A 25,502-nucleotide genomic window follows, 5' to 3' on the forward strand; every position below is an offset into this window, starting at 1 on the left:
TATTCCCATTTAACTGAAATGCATTTACAACATCCCTCCTAGGAATGCACCGCTTCCATTATGTGAGAAATAGCTGCGTAAATGTTTTTGTGCCATTTTAACAATATGCTCCGCATTTATTCATGTATTACTGCTGAACATATTCTTAATTATTTTTTCATATTATGTCTTCTCATAGTAATTTTCCTCAAGGTTAGTAACCACATCCACTTCAATTCTTCCACTTGCTCATGGCATAGATTTGTATACTTTTTAGGGTGTGCTGTGCATGAAAAAGAAGCTTAAGACACTTTGGGGACTGACTTACTGAAATAACTTCTCCAGTATCAATCCTGAAAGAACTAGGCCAGTAAACCACAGAATTATATAATTATTTTTAGCTTGAAGGGACCTTAGAGATCACTTTTTCTAGATCCTCCATTTTACAAATTAGGAAACTGAGTCCCAGTGTACATGTGGTAGAGCCAGGATCACAGCCCATTCTTCCCACTAATAAGCCTAGTGCTCTTTTAGCAGTATCAATCAATGACCCTTGGATTGAGTCATCTATTTTCCAGGTGACTTCTGCATATTATGGTGTGTGTGTGTGTGTGTGTGTGTGTGTATGTCTGTGTGTGTGTGTGTCTGTGTGTCTTTTAGGACTTTATAGTCTTACCAGGTTACAGAAACACCATTTAATAGAGAAGAAAGAAGCGACATAAATTAAAGGGAGAGTTTTCTCTTCCTGTATCTTCATTAATATCGTTATTGAGGAAAAATAGCATGCTGAAGACTAGAGAAGATTTTGAGCAATGTAAAATCATATCAAACCTATCTCTTCTGGAATAATCTTTCTCTAGTTTCCACGTTAGAGATTATTATCTACCGGGTCATTCTTGCAACGCTGAGATGGGGCGTGTGTGTGTGTGTGTGTGTGTGTGTGTGTGTGTGTGTGTGTGTGTGTGTGTGTAGTGTAGTGTATTTAACGTATTTAAGGCGGAGGCGTTTGCACGTGGCTCGCGGGAAAGTGAAAGGGGCGGGGGTGGGCGGCTAGGGTGGAGAGCCACCGAAAAGGGGAGGGCAACAGACAGTAGCCAGAGAAGGCAGGTGGGAGAGGGAGGGGTCCAGGAATCCCGGGAACAGGCTCTGCTGGGAGGGGCGAGGCTGCCACTTGCCGCGGCGCCCGGAGCCCGAGAGCCACTTGGAAAACTTGGCCCGCGCAGCGCCGGGTCGCTTGCGCTTTGGTGCGGACGCAGGACAGCCGGACCTCCCGCCATGGGTGAGTGCGCGGGCGGGCGAGCCGGCGCGGGGCGCCCCGGGTCTCAGCCTCGGAGTGGGTGTTACGGGAAGAAAGCCTCTGTTTGCAACCCTCCTGCCTCCCTTGTCTGTATCTAAACTTGTCCCGGGAGCGAGGCGGAGGGGACGCAGTGGCATCTGGAGGCGAGGGCCGCGAGAGGTGCGCCCGGGCGCTCGCCGCGGCGTGGGAGGAATAAAGAGAGCGGATTCCCGGGACACGTCGGTCCCCGCGTGTGCCCACGTTGCAGTGTGCCGCGAGGGGAGCAAGTCGAGGTGGGGAATGAGAAACGGGAACTTGGAGCAACTTCCATTCGTACAGGTTTGCGTGCTGGAGGGCGCTAGGGCAAGGGAGGCTGGGCACACTTTCTGGTCCCCGTCTCAGCGAAGCGCCACATTTGCATCCGAAGGCTGATTCTTTCTACACCAGAGCCGGGCAAATGGCTGGGTGACAAGGGCGTCGGAACCGGCTCAGGTCCCCGGCGGCGGAGTGCGCGTAGGTCGGCTCTGCTCGAGTTTGTAGACGGAGTCCACTCCTTTGGAGTTGAGCGGCCGCAGCTCGGAACAGCCCCAGGAATGCGGTGGGCGGGGTGCAGGGGTGCGGGAGCTGGGTTTGAGATGGTTAATCTGAACTGAGCTCTAGGAGGGAGGTGGGGTCCCTGGAGAGTGAGGAGAGGAGCAGAAGCGGGCGGTAGAGGGGGAGTCGCACATCCCCTCGGACGTGGCTGGGTTCGTTCGGACACCAGGAGTGTACGCGGCAGTGCTGCTTTTCCACGGTTACCGATTAGCGACCCCCCAGCACGGGTTTACTATTCAACGCCAGTTTACTCATTTCTTCTTGTCTAAGTCCGTTACGCGCCCCTCCCCCGGCCTTCCTCTTGTCCTTTGTTGTGAGGGATTTCTTCCACAGAAAAGGCCTGTGGGATTGACGTGCTTGGGTTGAAATTCCTAAATTCCCACAGGCTCAAGGGCTAGGGGATGCTTTGACTGCTAATTGGTGGGGTTTATAGACATTGGCCAACTTGGAAGAAAGAGAAAAAGGAAAACCGAGGACATTTTTGCCAATGAATGTCGATTGTGGTCAAGACATTCATAGTCTCTTTTTGCTTGACCCAGGAAGAGTCTTAGACCCATTTTTAGGGTCTTTGAATAAAACAGTGTTGCAGGTAATCTCCAGAATGAAGTCTTTAAAAGTTTTTTGAAACGGAAGGAATATTTTCAAATTAAAAAAAAAAAAAGATAAAACACGTTTCCAAATGTGGCTTTCCTTTCTTTTCCTTGTCCGTGCACCTTCCCTCCCTCCCTCTCTTCCTTCCTTCCTTCCCTCCGTCCCTTCCCCCACCCCTCATATATGGGCATATAACCTGGATGAAATAGCGCATGCAGGAGAAAAGCACTCATAAACGGAAAGCCAAAATGATTGAGTATAGTCTATTTATTTACCCTATTAAATGCATTAAGATATTTGGATCCAAGAAAAAATCTCTAGAAAGAATGACTTATTTTTTTTTATCCTGTAACCTTAAGCTTGAGTGAACTCTGTCAAAAGGTAACATATTCTTTATTTTGAAGTTAATTATTTCTCTAGCTTGCATGTTCAAGCTATAATGAAAACTATTGGTCCTGGATTTTACTTTAACACCCTTGGATAAAGTTTGCATGATCTCAAGTTGTAGGAGAGTGTTATTGTGGAGAGGAGGTGGAATTAACACTTGAGCTCTTATGATAATCTTGAACTTGGTCCCTAACTCTTAAGAATTCTCCTTCCTGTCTGTAATATGACAGATACCTAACCGTTGTCTCTTCCTCCTTCTGCCAGTAACACATTACATTTTTCCTAAAGTAACTGAGTTCACTAAAAACTCAGGTGGGTGTCAGATGTCTAGGAGGAGAGAGTGGATAGAGGAAGTAAGTGAAAACTCTATCAGAGGTCAGGGAATTTGAGAAAAGAACAAGAGTACAGCAAAGGAGAGTGAGAACCTGAAGCTGGGATTCAGGACAGTGACCCAGACATGCAGTCCAGAAGTAGGAAGAGCCGACAGGCAGATGGGGCCGATGACAGAGAGAAGGAAGGAAATATGTTCAGAAACGAGAGAGAACACACTTGGTCACTTAAGGTCATCTTTTTCTTGTTTTAATTCACTTGTGAAAAACACAACTTTGTTACTTAGAACTTCTTTTATTGGGTGGTAATCAGGGGTGAGGGTTCAGCATTGGAGGCCAAATTGCTAGAATAAGGGGGAAAAACAGCATAGGAAAATGCCTGACTATTCCAGCAAGGTGAAACCACCTTCTGATGTCATGACAACTGAAATTTGTCTTTTAAAGAAGGGAAAATGGTGCTGTTTGGATAGATATAACGTCAATTCTTGTTTGACTCAGAAGAATAAATCTGTACTTAAGCATTGTGGGAGAATGAGAGTAGTTGATTCATCAAATATTCTGAATAATTGATAGTTATCATATCTATAATGCACAAGGCTAATTCTCAAAAGAAAAAAAAGTTATTTGCAAAGTAGGCATATTGAGATTTTGGCATCTCATGCTTCCCCCTTTCATTGTCTTTCCTCAGCTTATCTAGGTATGCAACAGGTTTCCCCTCTGCTCCAAAATGTTGCTCTCCAGAAAGGATGTGATGAAATATTTCATACTCAGAAATACAGGACTAACTCTTTGCTGAGAGTATTTACATTTTATCTGCTGTGTTTACGTTAACTTGCAAGGCCTCTAATGGTGGATTTTCAGGATGCAGTGTGAAATAGGTTAGAAATATTTTTAATACATTCTTTCACCACAGCACTAACTGTTCTTTGTTTTATTTAAAAAATGATGTTGAACATTATTTAGTTCCACAGGTATTATTAGGGTAAGTTTCATGAAGGGAGTGGTATTGAATCTGATTCGGAGGTATATGAAAGATTTAAGAAGGGAAGAGGTGTTCTAGGTTGAATAATGGGCCCCTTGGGAGCAGTAAGACATGGAGCCGGATTGTCGGGATGGCACTTGTCTCTTGAGAACCTTCAAAACAACCAAAGGAATTTAGAATCCACGCAATGGAAGTCATGGAAGGTTTTTGAGCAGCTAATGAAATGAGTATTTAAGGAAGATAAATTGAGCAGTGTTGTTTAAGAAAAAGGGCCGATTGGAGAGGAGACTCACGGTTGTCATAGCAATCCTGGATGATATGATGATATATGTTTAGCCCAGTCGTGATGGAATGGTGGTAATAGTGGAAATGGAAAGAAAATGATGGATGAAAGATATTTCTAATTAAAAATTATAAAATTAGGCAATTGAACGATAAAAAGGAGAATGAATATGAGATATTCTCTGGAGATTTGAAACCTTGAATATTAGGGAAATAGTGTGTTCCTTTATTGGCTATTTAAAGGATAAATCAGATTTTTTTTTTCTGGATGCTTTGGGCAGGAAATTAATTTTAGTTTTGAAATGTTAAGAGGTGATGGCTAGACATCTAAACACAATGTTTAGTAGGTTGGAAATACATAATGAGAATATAATCAGAGCACAAGAACAAGAAGGAAAATAAAATTTGAGGGTTTCCAACCTTTAATGAAAGGTAAATCCATGTAATGAATTAACTGTTTGAAGGTATGATTTAAAGTGTGCTGGTTGAGGGATAGGAAGATAAAGGATAAACACAGTTTGCAGGAAGGGGAGAATCAACCACATAACATGTATTCAAATGCCCTCAAATTAGAACAGTAAAATGTAATGACTTTAACATTCGGTGTTAGATCTAGGGGTCCATAAATTTTGAAAAGAAAAGAAAATCAGGTAGAAATATTTGCTTTTAGTCAATTTCAGTAGAAAATGATTTGGTTAAGGATCTGTAAAATTGTTTGCTAATTTAGGCAAAGAATAATGAGATATGATAGTGTCTTGAACTCATACTTTTATCAGGAAAATTATGACTCCTGGAGGCAGTTATGAACAAGGTATAAAGAGCCAAGATTTGAGGCAGGAGTAGCAGATGATAATCCCTTATGTCTTTGGGTGGGTCCTGGAAATCTTGGGTATCCTATTTCCTCTTTTGTTTGATGAGGGGGTTGGGCAAGAGTCTGTAAATTTTTGTAGCTCAAATCTGGATTCAGTAACAATTGGAGGAAAAAAACATATAAAGGAGATACAGTTGAGCTATTTCCATTAAGCAAATTAAGAACATTTTAATGATGTTAGACTACTAGGTAAAATTTAAAAGGGTCATTTGGCCTCTAGTGTGTTATTTTTGCTAGCAAATTATAAAAGCCTGATAGTCTTAACCTGAGCAGAGAAAGTTAAACTAATATTCTGGTTATCTTTGCTACATAACAACTATACCCAAAGCTAGTGAATTAAAACAGCAATCTTTGTTATTTCTCATGGTTCTGTGGGCTGACAGCTGAGCATTTCTTATTTAAGGTGTCAGTCCAATATGTGCTGGGAATTCAGCCATCTGAAGACTTGATTGGGCTGGTTGTCCAAGATAGCTCTCACATCTAGCTGGCAATTGATACAGGCTATTGGCTGAGAGTCTAGTTAGAGCCATCTCCAAGTGACTTTGGGCTTATCACAAAATGGTGGTTGGGTTCCCAGAGATAATGTTCCTAGAATAAGTGTCCCAAGAAACCCAGGCAGAAGCCACAAGGATTCTTATGACCTAGAACATCTTAAGTCTCAGAACATCACTTCCACTACATTCTAATAACGGTCACCGAAATCATTAAGACAGGGCATTAGGCCCCCCCTCTGGATGTGAGGAGTAGTAGCATGCTTGCTCCAGTAATGGAAGAATTGAGGTAGCCAGTGAATTGATCTTATTCCTAAAGGAAATGTATTACAAGTGTGCTTCACAAAAAAGACATCATCGGGTTTACGACTGAAAATTTGATCTAAGTTTTCTGAAACACATATGATAAAAGCTTGAATCTTTAATTAGAAATATGAAGAAATCTAAACAGTCACTAAAATTTCATAGCAAAACATTTCAGTTGGAAATTATGCCCGGGTGGAAATGTGTTAGTAGAATACTGGGGAAACTATTCAAAATAATGTCAAATATGATCATCCAATCTTTCTTAGTTTAATTTAAATCTGAAGTTTCTAAGGCTATTTAAAATTACTATTTATTTTACTTGAAATTGAGTTTGTGTCATAAATTGAAATGTAGATAAATTAGTATAAGTCCTTTATACAATTTCCTTTTGTCACGATAAACTAAATCCTTTATAGGGAACTGTTTAGAAGCTTGCTTTATTTTTCAAGTATGTGTTAATTTTACAAAATACATAATTTCAGTCGGTATAGTGTCAGCTAAAAATAAGTCTAGGCGTAACTGAACTTTTTTTGGAAGATATGTTTCTAAATTAAATATGTAAGATTCAATTTAACAAAACTAAATGTAAATGTCATTTTATTATTTTTAACTGGAAGGGGTCAGAGCTGACATTTATGATAGAAAAATATAGGTCTTTTTCCTACAATTGAAAAACAAAGAAAAATTGAAGAAAATGAGATGGGTTTAAATGCAAGGACAGAAATAATTTCAACCCAGAAAATTAGAGTCCTTAAAAAAGAATTGGATTCTGACTGTTTCGACTTCATTGATTTGAGGTCATTCTATTTCCAACTGTTTGACAAGAGACGAAAAAATTAGGATAATGTGAATCAATACACTCTATGCACACTACTCATGATACAGCAAACAAACCACATCTGCACAAGAAATAAGGGCTGACCTACATAACCAATATAACTGGAATAATGCTGGAATCCAGAAGGTAATATGACGTGTAGTTAAAACAAATTCTTCTTCAGTTTTTAAGATAAGCTGTCAAAATAGTCACTGCTTACTCTACAATGTATAAAACATGCCAAAAGCATATAATAGCAAAATAAACATCTCATAATATTTCTATGAAAATTCTTGTTCTAAAACCTCTAATTTTATTCTCTAACTAGAATAACTTAGATAATATATTAAATACTAATTCCTGGGCCGCACTGATAAGATTCAGGTTCAGAAGGTTTGGGCGTGAGAGGGGGACCTGCAGTTCTAACATGCAGTCCAACCAATGTCAGGCAGGAGGTCTGGGGCATGCTTTGAGAAATAGCTATTCCAGAATGCCTCTCTCCTTCATCAGGCTAACTGAGCTACCCTTACAACTGTAACTCCTTTACTTGTATCTCTATTTTATTGCCTTTAATTTCTAATCCAGTTTTCAACACTAAAAATATTGTTACCAAGAGCTACATTTTGGGAGTGCTGTTACATTTCACTGTTTCATTATTAAGTCTCCATAGTTGCTGCCTCTTCTCCTCGCCAGTCTCCTATGTTGATGTGGTGATGTTTTCCAGAGTTTACTGAAACTCTTCCCCTGAAAATTATTAATGACTTCCAACCTCATGGCTTCGGATATTACTTATGTGTACATAACTCCCAAATCTTTATTGCTATACTTGACTGTCAGCTGTTTTCACTCAGTCATCCCTCTTGTCCTTCAATCTCCATGTGCTAAAAACTGATTTTGTCCTTTTTAGACGAATGGGTTCTCTCTTCCCCCTTTCCTTGCCTTCTTCCCTCTCTTTCTTTTTCTTGAGGACTCTGGAATATATCTGGCCTTGTTGATCTAATGTCATAACATCGCTTAATGTCCACATTGCTTTTTCATACATCAGAGCAGCTGCTTTTGCTCAGTTCCTCACCGCCTCCTGCCTGGACTGTAATGGTCTTTCCTCTGCAAGTTACTTTCCCTCTTCTAGTCTCTTCCCAAATCATCCTAATGTGATAATCAGAGCACCCAATTCAAGCACAACTTTTATCATTTCATTTATCCTCTCTAACCTTATTTCCTGCTATGCGCTCTCATGCATTTTATGCTCTAATCAACAAAAACAAAACAAAACAAAACTAAACTAAAAAACAAAAAAACTCAACCACAAATTAATTTTATCTACTCTACTTTCTCTTTCTTATGTCCAGCTATTTGACCATATTTGTGTTTGCTCCTTGGAATTTCCTTTCTATTTCTCCATGAAAATGCAACACTCTATTGATTCTTTATTAGCTCGGCTTAAATAAATTTCCTGCATGAAAAATTTCCATGAGTTGACCAGCTTAATGTTCTCCAAAGCCTGGTGTACATACTAGTGAAATGCGAAGTATTTTTATTATTTAATATATTTCACAAATAACTTCTACAGTATTTAATATGTGCCAGGCAACAATTTAAGTGCCTTATGAATATTTAGTATTTAATCTTCATAACAGTCTTGTAATATAAGTATTATTTATTGTCATCTTAATTTTATATGAAGAGATTTATATAATTTGCTCAAGGTAACCTAACTAAGTAAGCAGCAGAGAGGAGATTTGAACTCAGGCAATCTGTGCTCCCAAACACTATGTCATACTGCCTTTCCATGTCAGGTGGGGGCGTGATCCCATTTTAGGGCAGTTCAAGGATATGGTGTTAAATAAAATTGACTCATTCTCATCTTAATTTATTTTTCTAATTCTTTTGGTTAAATCTAGGAGAAATCCTAGTTTAGTTATTAGTTCTATATATTTCATAGCCATTACCTTAACAGATCTTCCTTTTGCATAACATGATACATGCATCCTGATTTAAATAAACTGAAAGGCAAAGTGATACTCAAGTTAAGATAAGAACAAATAATATAAAAGAACCAATGGTATTTCACGCATTTGTTTTTATAATAGAGGGCAGGCCCTAGATTTTGAGCCTTTGATAATCATTGTTAAGATAAAGATTTATTTTTAATTTATGGTAGACATTTAAAGTTTGATTTAAAATATATTTTAGTAAAAATGTAAATTGTGTTTTAAAATATGAAGTGAATGTGAGTAATGATGGTATTCAAATATGAGGCAGACAATATACCTGAAGACAATTTGGTGCTATAGTAGTAATTAAAACAAATAGTTCAATAAATTTTTATCCTAATATGTCTACTAATTAGTCTTGGAACTTAGACACTTTTGTCACTTAACCTTCTGGGTCTCAAAGCATAATTGATGGGAATAATATCATCAATATCAATTTTATAAGAATGTTTATAGAAAGAAAATATTTGAAAGAGCTTTGACTATAATAAATGCTCGATAAATTATTATGTTTTTACACATTGCTAGTAGAATATGGTAAAAATCACAAGTGCCTCAATTTAGTAAGCATTGCATCTGAAAGTCTGTCTTTTTTATACACTCTCAATGTTTTAACTCTACATTTTTTGTTTACGAACATTTATTTTCTCCCCTATCATTTGAGGTTGTGTAAAGACTTGTAGCAGCAACTTCCAAATAATTGGCGAAGAAACCGACAAACACTATTATCCTAAGCTGTTTGTCTAATACTGCCTATCTTGGTCACTTAGTAAAAGTTACAGAAATATTTGACTTTTATTTATGTAAAATGTATTTAGAATTAGTTATGACAGGAGACAGAAAAAAAGACAAAACTGTGGAATGAGTCTATTTGTCCAGAACAGGGTTAGGGATGTGGGAGAGATTCTACACCAGGCCAAAGACCCGGATGAGATGAAAAACATTAAGGCACAAAGGACCAAGAAGAATCCACTGAAAAGCAGAAGAGACAAAGTTAGTGCACTTTCAGGAAAGTCAGCGGGGACAGTGTTTGGAGAAATGATTGACCAGCAATATTCAGTGCAACAGAAAGGAGAGAGAAATGACATTTCTTTTCTTTAATGGCTTTGTCATTGATATAAACCTGTTGAAATTCAAGTGTTTTTAATAAAAAGATGAAGATACAAGTTGGCTTGCATGGAGTGGATTTGAAGGACCAAAAACAAAAAGAAGAAGGAGGGAAGGAAAGAAGGAAGAAGGAGGAAAGAGGTAAAGGGACAAAGAGGGAATGGGGCAAGGAAGAGAAAGAATTTGGATGGATCCAAGGTCAAGTGAGGATTCTTATCAGATAGTAAAGAACTGCAAGAATTGCTTTCTGTTTTAAGAAAAGTTGGGCTGATCTAGGGGAGAAGAATAGACTGAAAATGCCATGGAATGACAGAATCCCTGAGCAACATACTACAAAATGATTAATGATATGAACTTACTCTATTATTTAAACTTTTTAAAACAACAACAAAGAAAGATATTTTGTCTATAAAAATGTTTTATGGCATATAAAGATTTTTTTTAAATGAAAGACTACGCTCTTTGATTATTTCGAGTTGTATTATAATATGTCCAGTAAAAATGTTATAACTTGTCTGGTTGGACAAGCATATTTTGTTTACTTTTCTTGTATGTCATTTATAGAGAATATTTATACCCTTAATACTACGAGTAAATGGATAAATACACATGATCTATATTCAAACAGTTAAATGAATCAATGGAGATGAAGCATATTGTGATTAAATATTCACTAGATCAGACATCGGAAGATAATGCTTCCTATCCCAGCTCGGTGTTATTGATCTGTGTTTCCTTTACCTCAGGTGTAAATGAAGGACTTGGATTAAGTGGCCTGTAAGATTCCATTCAACTCCAAATGCCTATAAGCTATTAAACAAAAAAAGCAAATAAATAAGTACAACACACTGAAGCCCATATCCTCATTAGATTACTGAAGAGGGTGGTTTCTCAAAACTGCAAACAGATCTGTCCTTCTCAGTCATTTCTCTGTGGTTTCAACCCAAACTTTCTAACAGTGAAGACTGTTAAGGCTTCAACCAGAGATTATTTTATATACATCATAATTTGCTATTCTTTTTTTCACAGCCTTAGATATATATTTTTTATACATGTCAAGTAAGGATAAAGAAACAACTGAAACGAACCAAAATGTCAGACTATCAATATTTCCAAGAATTATCTGAGGCTTCATTAGGCCACATTGCTCACTTATGATTTATTATATATTATTATTCATATATGTTATTAATATATAATAATTATAATGATATATTATAACATCACTATACTAATATGTTATCAGTAATTGAAGGAACTAGTTGACATATTTTAACATGTAGGTTTATATTTCTTATGCTAGTATCATCCTGAACTTTTGTACTATATTGCTTTGTGTATGTGTATGATGCGGCTGGGAAGGTGGTCCTTGTTTCTGCATTTCATTTTATTTGTTTAATTTTTATGTGTGTTAGTACAAGACAGTGTTTTGTGAGGTGGTTATAATAAAAAAGGAGTCATTTTGCAAGTCTTAGAAATAGTATTTTAACTAATGACCAATGTTTTCTGCTGGTGAAAAATACCACCGTGCTTAAATTCTAGTTTAAATCTCAAACAAACATTTTTAAAAAGGGAAATATTAGAGCATAGAGAAGAAAACAATATCTGAAAATATAAAATAAAACTCACTGCTGGCTTATCCTTGTGGGTATAACATCTCATGTTTACTATTTTTTTTTTTATTGAAAAACATACACATGTAAAAGAGAAGTGCTGAAATGGAATTTTGTTTTAAAAAAGTTCTCAAGACCAAATTCACAGTTTACTTTAATAGATATTTTCTATTATTGAGATAAGTCAACTATGACTTCAGATAAGCCAACTATGTGCAGATAATGAACATTGGATACTAAGGGCATTAGTGTTTTCCACATTCCCATTTCAGCTTTTCTACTAAATAGTACAAGAAGGACAAAAATTCATGATAAGAATGTATTAGATATATGAGATACATGTGACAAGGTTATTCATTATTGTCACTGTTTTCACATTCTTTTCCTTCTAAAGAAAGATTTATAAAGAAGAATACAGTTTTGTTTGTTAACTGCTCTATATCCGAGAAAGTAAATTCACAGTGACAAGTCTCTGGAGAAGAAAAAGCCAGAACAGCTATTAATATAGGTGCACAATTTGTAAGTAATTGGTTTCTTAGTAGACATGAACTAGAGACCACTAGAAAAATAAGTGCTATTAATTAGTTTCATTCATTTCACTGCAATTACCTTAATGGAATTCCCTTTACATAACATGATAAATATATCTTGGTTTAAATAAACTAGAAATAAAGTGGTACTCATCTCGGAAGAGGTAAAAATTTTAAAATACCAATGAAAACTCACATATCTCATTACATCACATTAATATCATCATTGTGGCAGAATCATTGTACCTATGGCTACCAGCACTTTCATGATAAGACAGTACTCTGTGCTATATACTTGATATTTTCTAGGAGAGTAGATCTTAAGCATCCTCACCATTAAGAAAACCCTAACTATGTGTGGTAATAGACTTGTTAATTAACATAATTGTGGTAATCATTTCATAATGCATACATATACAATTTTAACAATTTATTTGTCAATTACACTTCAGTATATTTGAAAAAAAACTTAAGAAACTAAAAACCTCCTCTTCCCAAAAACCCTCTTAAATTTATTTTAATATTTATTTGACTGAACAAATATTTCTTAAGGGTCAACCACATGCCCACCGTTTTTTAAATTTCTGCTACAAAATAACTTAGGTGTTAATTGGAGATATAAAACACACATGGGGAACTATTTGAGAATTTTATAATATTCGATCATTGAGATCTAGGTCAAATACAATGACTGCTAAAACCATAGTTCCAGGATGGAAGAGATCAGTGGAGGCTACAGTCATCAAGGGAAGTTTTCTGCGTGAGGAACCTTGAAGAGAACCTGCATTGTGTGTGACTTTGTCAGGAAGTGGGGTGGCAGTGGTGTGGGCACAACCTGAGAAGAGCAGGAGCAAGACATGGAATAGTGATGAGCATGCTCAGTGATTCATCTGCTTCCCCTCCAGCTCTCTTATATGAAGGCTACTAAGTTTTTCATTTTCCATGGCCTCTGGAATGGAATATGGGTTCCACCCTAGCAGAAGTTGGCTTCTTTGATGTTCGGTCTATTAATCTAGTCAAATTTCAAATTGACCTCTGCAATGGATTTACTTCCTACTTACTCCCTTTTATTTATAGAATACTTTGTCAATTTTTTTGTTCTCTCTTATTGTATTCCCCAAGATCTAACAAACATTTTCAACCCACTTGGGCAACCCTTTCAACATTAGTTATTTCTGCCTTCAGTATTCTACTTCAACCTTGGTTCCTGTAACTCATCCCTGAATTTTGTCATTCAGATTTTATGAATATGTAATTTTTGTTATTTCTTAATCTCTTTTTTTCCTCTGAATATGTAAATTAAAACCTTCCATGCTCACACCACCAGCAACATTGCACAACGGCAGAGGGCATGATTTACATTGTATTATTTGTGTGCTAAAGGGTTCCAATTAGGTAGAACATAATATGAATGGTGCCCTAGTGACAGCAGAGTTGGGATTCTGCTAATCACGGCATCTTATCCTTCTGTTCCCTCAGTCTGTTGCTCCAATTTAAACCTTCTCATTGTCCTCACAGGGCCCTTAGCACCTTGTCCCATTTGCTTTCTTTCTACTTCAACCTGTCATCACTTCTTTTCTATTCAGTCGTGGCCCATAGTTAACAATCACTTTTTGCAAATATTCTTGACTCCCTTGGCCCTTTGTCCCACAGAGTCTGGATTATTGCAGCATAGATGGGAGAAAGGCTTGATATACGGTTTAAGAAAATGATTATATTACCTGATCATGCAGTTGTAGCATTTCAGATAGGGAGCGATAGGGAATTTAGCAGATTGCATTAGAGATGTAATAGAAAGGAAGGAAATACGAGAGATAATGAGAAGAAAATGATCTTTTTATCTGTTAAAATATCAACCAGTCGAAGTTCTTATTCTGATGAAAGAGAGGAAGGAATCATCAAAAACAAGCACAAACGAACTGAAAATATTCACAATTCAGGCTGAGTAGCTGTTTGCTCTCCTCATGCTGAGTCCTGTTTTGTCACTGGCTTTCTTCTTCTGCCCCAATGGCTATAGCTCATTGTTTATTTATTGGCTGTTTAGTATAAAAAAACATCTAGTCTTTGATTGTTGACAGCAAATGGGAGCACTGAGCCTGTACCTCACGGTCCACTGGCTATCATCTTTGGCTGTTAGGCTCTTGGCTGGCTTTGCTGCTCTTCACTGTCCTGAAAGTTTGAGAAATCTGGCTGCTTTATTGGTTGTTGTTTTCCTAGTCTTATTAACACTTGCCAAATCTTTTGTCATGCATCTTTAGAACCATGACAGCTTCTAGGTCAAGTTGCAGTTTTGATCACAGTGTCTTTAGAAGTAAAGCTAAGGACTACATGAGCCATTTCCTTCTCAATGATTGCAGTGGCTGCTGACTAGCTGCGTGCAGGCTGTTGGAGCCATAGCAACATGTCCTGCTTACTATCTTTTAGGCATCTGAATTAAGTTTCTTTACTTTTGAATATGTAATTACAAAAACGTCTGATCTCCTAGGGAAAAGGAATATGTTCTTTTATTGAAGAACAAGTTCATGGACTTAATTAAGCATTCTTTTCTAACGTTCATTTCTGAACTAAGCTAGAGATTATTTGCACTCCTTTCTTTCTTTTTCTTCTAGCTTTCATAATTAGGCTTTCAATGGACTTAATCTTTTAATTTAAAAATGATTATTTACCAAGTTGTTTGGTGCCACTTCTTAGGTTACTAAGGTAAACATGCCCAGCGATAACAAAGAGAAGTGCATTGAAGTTGCTATAAACACAACGTGACAAATACTTAAGTTTTGTTTTCAGCGAAGACCCAGGGCAATTTGTAGTCAATGATATTGTCCTAAGACGATCTATAGTTATTTTATTTTTCTAAAGAAAGGAAGATTTAACAAAGTAATCTATTATTTTCGTATTAAATTCTACTGCTATATAAAATACGAATAGAAAAGGGTTTTTCTTTGATTACAAGTAACAAATAATTGTAATTTCTTCCTACATAAAGAATATTTTGAAGGTATGGAATGATAAAGTTTAGACTTCTCACAGATAGGTTGATAGTGAAAAAATGATTATGTTTCTTTATATATCAACTTGACCAGTATTTTACATTCTCTAATTCATTAATTTCTATGCAAACCTGAACAAATCAGCCTTCTCTGGCAAATTCATGGTACTTTCATGGCATTTTTGATTTAGAAAAGTTCTGTTTTCAATTCCTAGATTCACTACTTTGGAAAAGTAATCTGAGCTTCAGTCATTTTATTTTATTTGTTATTTATAGGCAAGATAATAGTACTATGTATCGCCTGTTTTTGTTGACATGAATAAGAGAATGTAAAATATTTTTTAAAGTGTCAGACCAAGAGATATTACATATGAACACATGTGCACACACACACACAAATTAATTATGAAAGTTTGTCTTAACTAAATCTTTAGTCTTAATTTTGTTTAAGTCTATGATGCAGAAAAGTCTAGATTTGTGATTATAAGACTAGCTTCAATCAAATCAATGTCTTTTCCCCACCCCCAAAACCAATGCACAGTATAGTCATGTGTTCTCTTAGGAAAAAACTGATTAGCTATGGCTATTATGGATAGAAAATATTATTAGAAATAAAATAGGATTAAGAGCAAGGTACTGCTCAAAAGGTGTTTAAAGGTAGTCTTAAAAACCAGAATTTGTAAAGTCTGTCTTTATAATCTATTCATCCAGCAAATTTTAAACTTGTGATTTGCTAGACAATGTACTTAGTGCTAGATATTGTCAGTACAAAGTTTAGTAAAATATGATACTTGATACAGTGACAAAACAGTAGGAGTAATAAGGTATAACAGAAGCTGCAGTGGAAGTTAGAATGGTATATATGGGCAAAACATAGTATTTAAAACTCCTCCTAAAATGTCAGTAAAGGATTCTTATGGTGGTCTAAGACCGAGCCATAAAACTTGAAAATGATTTGCCTGATACATGGATCAGGGAAAAGGCATTCTAGACAGAGGAATAGTTTGAATAAAGCATTGACGTTAAGAAATAATGAGGCATTTAATGAATAGGTATGTATTCATGAAGAAGAGTGATGAGGTAAAATGAGGCATTTAGAGGGTCTTAATTGACATACTAACAGTCGGCCTTTAACATAGTAAACATGGGGAGCCACTTTTGGGTTCTCAGTAGGGAAATAAGATGCTGAGATTTTGATTTTATTAAGATCATTCTAGTGGCATTGAAGATGGAAAATATGATAAGTGGGGGATTAGGAACAAGAAATCGTAATAAAGTACATTTTTAAGAATAGAGGTAGAAACATCAAATATTAGACTAAAAGGACTACTCTAAATGTGTTTTAAAAAAAGTATGTCCAATTAACATTTATTAGAATGAAAGGATGGTTAAAGATCTGAAAGCTTATTTTTAATGTTTAAAGGAGAAAAACCATATAATCATTTTGGAAGATACATATTTAATAAAATTTAATATTATAAAAATTGTAAACACATTAGGAATAGAATATAATATTTATAAAATAATCTAGGATATCCTACAGGAACCTACAAGTAATGTTATATTTAGTGGTGAGACACTAAAAGCATTCTCAATAGAATAACAAGACCAGGATGCTTACTCTCACTGTTAATATTCGGCACAGTCTTAAATGTCTAACCAGTGTAATTAGAAAAGAAAAAAAATTAAAAGTGGAGAGAGTGGAAAGAAAGAGGTGAATTCGTCATTAATCAAAATGATATACTTGTTTTTGTATTAGGTTAAAGAAATTATAAAAACAGAAATAATAAGAGAGACCAGCCAGGATACTTGGCATAAAGTCAACATAGATAATCAAGAGCATTCCTATATGTCAACAATACCAAAACAGGGGAGTTGGAACTTTCATTCACAATTGCAAAAATTCTAAAATAATCCTACAGATAAATGTACCAAAAATATATGATATTTTAATGACAGAGTGTGACTATGAATACATGATAAAATATATCTGGTTAGAAAATGTGAAGTCTCATTATCAGAAATATTCTAATTCTCTTTCATGTAATTTCAATAACATTCCCAAAGACTTTTTCATGGAGTTGACAAATTGATTCTAAAAGTATGTATTGAAAAGTGATGGATGTTTGGCAAACTGTTGACATAATTCTGAAAAAGATAAAGGTGGGTGGTAGTGGATTAGGGCTTTCTAATATCTAGATTTATTTCTTAAACTATAGTAATTATAACTGTGGTTTGAGCCCTAAATAAGACAGAGATTAATGGAATCCCCCCCAAAATAAAAACAATTCAGATTTCTATGTATTCTTGGTGTATGACAGGGGAAGAGTTAATAATCAATGTAATACTATTCAATAAATAGTGTTGGGACAACAGGTTTCCATATAGAAAATGACTAAAGTCTTTTAACACTTCACACATATCCCTACCTCACTTCACACATAAAACTAAATTCTAAATGAGTCTAATAAGAGGGATCTATTAAGAATACAATTGTGAAAAACAATCTTAAAATTGTAAAGAAAAACATAGGAGAGTTTTTTCATGACAATGCCTAGGGAAGGATTTCTAAAACATAGATAAAAAGAGTAGTAATACAAGACAATTTTAACCATATCAAAATTTAAAGTGTCTTTATGATGAAATAAAAACATTGAAAAATGGAGATCAGATTATAAAAGTATAAGTTTTGAAAAAATATAAATAACTTATAAATCATTAAAAAAAGACAAATGATAATAGAAAATGAACAAAATAAAAGAACAAGAACTTCATGGAAGAAGAGACTCTCAGTGTTTCATCTATATGTCAAGAATTGTTTCCAATCTGATAATAGAAAAAAAATTAAGAGTTTGTGTTGGGGGGGAGGAAGGGAAAGGGAGGAAGGGGAGGGAGGAAGAGGGGAGGGGAGAGGAAAGGAGAGGAGAGGATAAGAGAGGAGAGGAGAGGTGAGATTGAAATTGAGTAAAAGCTATGTAATGTGAGTGATCCTTTATATATAAAATAAATTACAATTGGAGGTGTAAAGCTTGCAGTAAAGAAAACTTTAAGCACAAATGGCTTCACTGGTGAATTTGACCAATCATTTAAGGAAAATATAATAGTAATTATATCACAAAAGCTTTCAGAAAAAAGAATAGGAAGAAACACTTCCCAACTCATTTTATGAAGCTAGCATTACCCTGATGCCAAAACCAGACAAAGACCTTATAAGAAAATAATGAACAGATCTTATGAACAGAGATGCAAACATCCTCAAGGAAATAAATTATAGCAATTTAAATCTGTGAATTTTCCAAAACTCATGAACTGTAAATGATGTATTTTACAGTAAAACAAATTATATACCAATAAAACAAGTAAAATCTGAAGCAGATAAGATTAAATATCACCTTTGGCTAATTTTGAGTGGCAGATCATTTCTTTTTAGTTATGTTACTTTTATGCTTTTAAAACAATAAATATAATAAAAGTTACTTTGCTTAGTTTTTAGTGTAGATAACAATTCTCTCCATTCCTGCTCCAAACCCTGTTTATAATCTTATCTCTCTTAAATCATCTAATTTCTTTTCTTTTTTTTTTCATTTCCTTCACTTTCACACAATGTACAAAATCTTCAGTAGTTAAACGCAGTAGAGGAGAGAGAAGTGAGAATTTTTTAAGCGACTGCTAATTAAAATACTTGTTTATTCAGTTATTAAGCATTAAATAATGTTCCATTTTACTTTGTATTAAAAATTTAATGCATTTTAAATGGCAAAATATGCTAAGAAAAATTAAACCCTCTGCCTGAGGAGCTAGTGTACTGTTTGAGAGAGAGCCTAAAGATCACTAACTCTTGGGAAGTGACATGTACATAAACCTTTTCAGAGGTCACATCACTGTTACTATTGCCAACATAAATATTTTATATATTATTTCAAAATATGTTTTGAAAAACATATTTTCAGAAACCTATCCAAACACCTGTTTCGATTTGACCAAGTACAATTTGGCAGCATAATTATTATTCCCTCAAACTAATTCAATGCTAACATTAAGAACTTAAGTTTGTTTAGGAAGAGAATTCACACATTTACTAGATAATCCAGTTAGTAGAAATTGAGTTTATGTATATGGATGATAATAAGGCCTGTCTTAAAAAGGCTAAATAAATTATCATGAGCTAAATAAATTATCATGAGTCTCCCATTCTAGTCATAACAAATTTAGGCAATCTGAATAATCTGACTGAGGCCTCAAAGTTTTTTTTAATGTTTGTAAAGTTATGACAATATTACTTATTTTAAGATTTGTTGCATGGATTAGAGATATGTAAATTACTCATGCAGTACCCAGGCTTAGTAGATGCTCAAAATGAGCTTTTACAAATGTTATTGTTGGGTGAGATAATACTAATTATAGTTAAGACAAAAGGCTGAATCAGATAACATAAGAGTCAATATACCGAATCTCATAGGAGCAGCTTTACAACTCACAAATTAAAAAGCAGATGACTATATTAGCATTACTATTACTACTACTAGTTATCATTATTATTATTTACTTTTGAATCAGTATAATGCAAATAGAATAAAACTCTATATTGATTATTCATTGTTGAAGATTAAGTAACTTATGTTTTTTGGTGTTGTTCAGTAACAATAGATTAGATAAAATTATTTTTCTTCTTCTTATCCCTCCACATGTTCCAGATCATGGAGGCTGACTTTAAAAACTCAGGAGCTCCACAAATTAAGGATAATAGGATTGATACTTGCTTTGATTGTAGTTTAGGATTAGCTGTCGAATGTAAGAACAGATTAATTGACTTGGTTGATGTGATAATATTTGCTTACCCCATAGCACCACAGCATCTGGAAAAGTTGTGTTTAAATAACCTCTTAGGCAGTGTTGTGATTAAATATTCAGCAGTATAGATTGATGACTGCTTGAAAACTAACCATTAGTTCATGGACTTGAAGTAGAATTGAGGTAGCTATAATGTTTTTAAACTTATACTCCAAGAAATTATTTTTCGTTTTTATAATGCGTGTGGCAGTTGTTCCTTGGTCAAACTAAATTTTTCTTGAAATACTTGGTTCTGACCAAACAAATGTTTATTTTAATTAAGGGAAGGCTAACATTTGCCTGAAATTCAAGGACAAATTTATTGGAAGCAATTGTAAAATATTTATTGGAATTCTTTTTTGTTATAAGCATTCCAGATTTTCAATGTGCATCTTTGATTTAAGCTGATAGTTTTAGGCTTTACATAAACCATGATGAAATAGATAAAATACTGGATAATACGTGGTAAATGCCTTAACCGTAAATGAATGTAAATTTAGCTCCATGGTTAGCAGTGGATCTCAAGAGTTAGTATGCATCAGAATCACTTAGAGACCTTTGACAAAGTTGTGATATTTGGCTCACCCATATGCGTACAGTTTCAATTGATTCAGTGTGTAGCCCAGACATTGGCTCAGTACTTGAATCCAGTATGCAGCCAAGATTGAGAGCACCTGAATGGGACATGAGGGTCTTTATTGCTATAATATTCATTTATTCAGAATAGACTAATTGCTGTAAAAAATAATAGCAACATCTCAGTGGCTTGCACAATAAAAGTGTGTTCCTTCTGTAAGTCACAGTCCAGTGTGAGTGTGGAGAGGAAGTGGGGAGGTTAGTGGGGAAGGGACCGATTCCTTTTATCTAGTACTGCCATTGTCTTCTAAAGGCCTCCAGATTTTCCACATGGCAAATGAGGGAAGAGAGAACAAGAGGGATTGATGGGAGGGAGGCTTTTCTGTTCATCCCTGAATTGGCAAAAGTGCTTCTATCTGTATTACATTGGCTAGATTCAGTCTTGAGGTCTCCATTTAAGGTCAAGGAATCTAAATTTGTGCTCTGGAGGAAAGGAAACACAGTGTGTGAGTGCATGGCAACCTCTGCCACAGTCTCTTAGTCTGATATCTAAAACAGATTTTCATTAAGACAAACAGAGAGATATTCTTGAAGATAATGACAAATGATAGCTCATCAAAAATTGCTTCATTCCTTAAAACTTCCGTTTAGTGTCTTGAAAGAATAATATTTAAATATTTTTTCTTGCATGGTCATAAATTTGGATTAAAGACTTTTGAAGCTGACAGCAGTGAAGGGAGAGGCATATAGTTGGTAGAGAGGGTTATGTAGTATGCTCGTGAGTATTGAATTGAAATGTTTAGGAATGCAGAAAGGCTGAAGAGAAGTTCGAAGTCACATTTTTCCACCCTTGATTATCACTCAAAGTCCAGTTTCCTTCAGTTACCATATATTTGATCCCCTTTACCCACTTCACCCTCTCTCTAGTCTTCTATATTTGACCACTTTTTACCCCGTCTACCTCTCTACTCCTCCCTGACCCCCTACCCTCTGGTAACCATTAGTCCATTGTCCATGTTCCTGAATCTCTGTTTGTCCTGTTCATTTGTTGCTTTTAGGTTTATATCACACATATAAGTGATATCATGTGGTTTTCAGCTTTTTCTGTCTGGCTTATTTTGCTTAGCATGATTATCTCGAGGTCCATACATGTCGCAAATGGTAGTATTTCATCTCTTCTTATGGCTAAATAATATTCCATTGTATATATGTGCCACAGTTTCTTTAACCAATCATCTATCATAGGACACTTCAGTGGCTTCCATGTCCTGGCCACTGTGAATAAAGCTGCTATGAACATTGGTGTGCAAACATCTTTTTGGATGTGCGTTTTCAAGTCTTTGGGGTAAAGATCCAGTAGTAGGATTGTTGGATCATATGGTAGATCAATTCTTAATTTTCTGAGGAACCTCCATACTGTTTTCCATAATGGCTGTACCAATTTACTGTCCCACCAGCAATGTATAAGGGTTCCTTTTTCTCTGCCTCAAGAGGCAACATTTATTTTTATTTATTTTTAAAAATTCTTTTTCAATAACAGTTAACATACAATATTATATTAGTTTCAGGTGTACAACATAGTGGTTAGACATTTACATAATTTACCAAGTGATCATTCTGATAAATCTAGTACCCCCCTAACACCATACATAGTTAGTACAATATTATTGACGATATTCCCTATGCTATACTTTACATCCCCATGGCTATTTTGTAACCAACAATTTGTATTTCTTAATCCCTTTTCCTTTTTCACCTATCCACTCAATCCCTCTCTCATCTGGCAACCATCAAAATGTTCTCTTCTCTATGTGTTTGTTTCTATCATTTGTTTGTTTATTTATATATATATTTATTTTAGATTCCATATCTAAGTGAAGTCATATGGCATTTGTCTTTCTCCGTCTGACTTACTTCTCTCAGCACAATACACTATAGGTCTGGTCTGTCCATGTTGTTGCACATGGCAAAATTTAATTCTTTTTATGGATGAGTAGTAGTCCATTGTATATTTGTACCACCTCTTCTTTATCCATTCATCCACTGATGGGCACCGAGGTTGCCTCCATATCTTGGTTATTGTAAATAATGCTGCAATCAATAGATGGATGCTCTCATGTTCCTTTGAAGTAGTATTTTGGGTTTCTTCAAATAAATACCCAGAAGCGGGATTACCGAGTCATACTTTTTCTCTTGTTACATCCTTTGTTTTAAAGTCCAGTTTGGCTGGTATAAGTATTGCTACCACAGCTTTTGTTTGTTTGTTTGTTTGTTTCCATTTTCATGAAATGTCTTTTCTACACCTTTACCTTTAGACTGTGTGTGTCTTTTGATCTGAAGTGAGTCTCTTGTAGGCAGCACATGTAAGGGTCTTGTTTTCTTATCTATTCAGGTACTGTCTTTTGATTGGAGCATTTAATCTATTTACATTTAAAGTAATTGTTGATATGTTGTTATCGCTATTTTATTATTCACATTTATTTCTTTTTCTTTTTTCTTCTTCTTAAAGAAGAAAACATTTCCTGTAATTCCGTCCAACATTTCCTGTAATAACTGTCTTGGTAATGATGAACTACTTTAACTTTTTCTTGTCTGGGAAGCTCTTTATCTGTCTTTTGATTCTAAGTGATAGTTTTGCCAAGTAAAGTAATCTCGGTTGTAGGTCCTAGATTTTCATCACTTTGCATATTTCCTGCCAATCCCTTCTGCCATGAAAAGTTTCCGTTGAGAAATTGACAATCTTATGAAAGCTCGTTATAGATAACTAACTGCTTCTCTCTTCCTGCTTTTAAGATACTCTCTTTGTCTTTAACCTTTGGCGTTTTAATGATGATGTGTTTTGATATGGGCCTTTTTGGTTCATCTTGTTTGAAATTTTCTGTGCTTCTTTGGCTTGTATGTCTGTTTCATTTGCCAGATTAGGGAAGTTTTCAGTCATTATTTCTTCAAATTGGTTTTCAGTTCCTTGCTCTCTCTTCTTCTGTTATTCCCCTCGTGTAAATGTTGTTACATTTGATGTTGTCCCAGAGGCTCCTTAAACAATCTGCATTTTTTTTGGATTCCTTTGTCTTGTTGCTCTCCTGATTGTTTTCTGCTACCTGTCTTCCAAGTTCCTGATTCTCTCATCCGCTTTATCTATTTTACTGTTGATTCCTTCTAATGTATTCTTTATTTCATTTACAGTAGTCTTCATTTCTAAGTGGTTCTTTTTTATGTTTCCTATTTCTTTGTTGAAGTTATCACTGAGATTATTAAGCATTCTTATAACCAGTATTTTGAACTCTGCATCTGGTAGATTGTTCATCTCCATTTTGTTTAGTTCTTTTTCAGGAGCTTTGTTTTGTTCTTTAATTTAGGACACATTTCTTTCTCTCTACATTTTGGCTGCCTCCCTGTGTTTATTTCTATGTATGAGGTAGAGCTTCTATGTCTGCTGATCTTGATGGAGTGGCTTAAATGGCAAATGTCCTGTGGGGCCCAGTGGCACAGTCTCCCTGGTCACCTGAGCCAGGTGTTCTGGGTGTGTCCTTTATATGAGTTATGTGTGCCCTCCTGTTGTAGTAAAGCCTTGATTGCTGTTTGCAGGTCAGTGGGAGGGATGACCCTCAGGCTAATGTGTTGTGAAGTCTGGTAGGGACTACAGTGGAGAAGATGTGATGCATGGGCTGAACCTACGGAACAGGATTTGCTGAACCTATGGAGTAGGATTTGCATTAGCAGGGCTCTGGTGCTTGCTCAGTCTGCCCTTTGGTGGAGGTGGTTGGGTGATACTCTTGTGTGGTCTGAAGCTAGTCACTGGGTGTGTTGGTTCTGGGCCTTTTGCAACAAAAGCCAAGGTCAACTGCTGTCTTTGCCCAACCCAGGGGCAGTTGGTATGAGCTGCAAAATGATCTGCACATGGTTGCCACTTATGCTGGTTTTGAGGGTTTCTGGGAGAGGCTAAGCTACAGAGACTGACTGCTGGTCGTGCTGGGCTTAGGCTACTTAGCAAGAGTTATGGACATGCTCAGGCCAGATGCTATTTGTTTGAGGTTTTTGGATATTTGAGAGATTTTAGAAACATCCACAGTTTGAGCCATGACAGTGTATGAAAAATCCACTTAAATTGGCTTAGGTGAAGTCAGCAGTTGAATGAGACAGGGTTTCAGGGAATCACCAGGGTAGAGTGAACTGTGTGAGTTAGGTTGATGGAGATTCAGATATGGCACCCAACTCTGGTGCAGGCCAGGTTGGAGCAGGGCTCAACAAAGGAACTGTGGCTTCTGCCAGCACTTCTGTCTTGGAGAAAGCTGGATAGGCATCATATTTAAACAACAAACAATGTGTTAAAAACTGTAGTTTTTAAAAAAACTTATGGAAAACATCAGTGTAAAGCATTATAAGATGATTTATTTAAATTGAGTAAAACAAACCTAAATTAGAAGAAAGTGTAAATCATTGAATTTTCTAAAGCAATAGCATCTTTCTAATTCTAACACAAGGGGTTCAAAGCAATTGTTACCGTGGTTTTGGAAACGTCTTCTATTTCTACCTCAATGAATGGATAAGAACAATTTTAAATGACCCCAGCACCTTTTATATAGGAATTAATTAAGTAGTCCTTTTAGTATAGCTTGTTTTTCGGATAAATAACTAATAAAGTACTTTTCGAACCTACGACCCTGATTCTAATTTCATTACTTTATCTCTTATTAATAATCTTCATTGAATAAAAGTAAATATTAACCTATGACAGATTAAATGATCAAATACTAAATTAACAGAATCAGAATTATTAATGTTTTAATATATAAGTATTTCTTTGTAAAGAGCTAGGAACTGGCGAGAACTGAAACTGTACAAGCATTAATGCTATGGTGATAAGGTTGGAATTTTGTTGTTTTTGTTATTTGTCTATTCATTTATGCTCTAAATAAATATTGATTGAATGCCCACTATGTATCTACTATGTGCCAGGTACT

General features: G+C 35.6%; 1 protein-coding gene across 1 annotated transcript in view; it reads left to right on the plus strand.

Annotated features, from left to right (window-relative positions):
- Window positions 1-1,006: 1,006 nt before the first annotated feature.
- The window catches only part of GPM6A (glycoprotein M6A), a 239,976-nt gene continuing 215,480 nt past the window's right edge, over window positions 1,007-25,502 (plus strand). The window contains exon 1 of the mRNA XM_016166029.2: window positions 1,007-1,258. Within this exon, the coding sequence (XP_016021515.1) occupies window positions 1,255-1,258 (4 nt within the window). The 5' untranslated portion in view covers window positions 1,007-1,254. The remainder of the gene's footprint in view (window positions 1,259-25,502) is intronic.

The sequence above is a fragment of the Rousettus aegyptiacus genome, unplaced genomic scaffold (assembly GCF_014176215.1).
Source record: "Rousettus aegyptiacus isolate mRouAeg1 unplaced genomic scaffold, mRouAeg1.p scaffold_m13_p_11, whole genome shotgun sequence".
Lineage (NCBI taxonomy): Eukaryota > Metazoa > Chordata > Mammalia > Chiroptera > Pteropodidae > Rousettus > Rousettus aegyptiacus.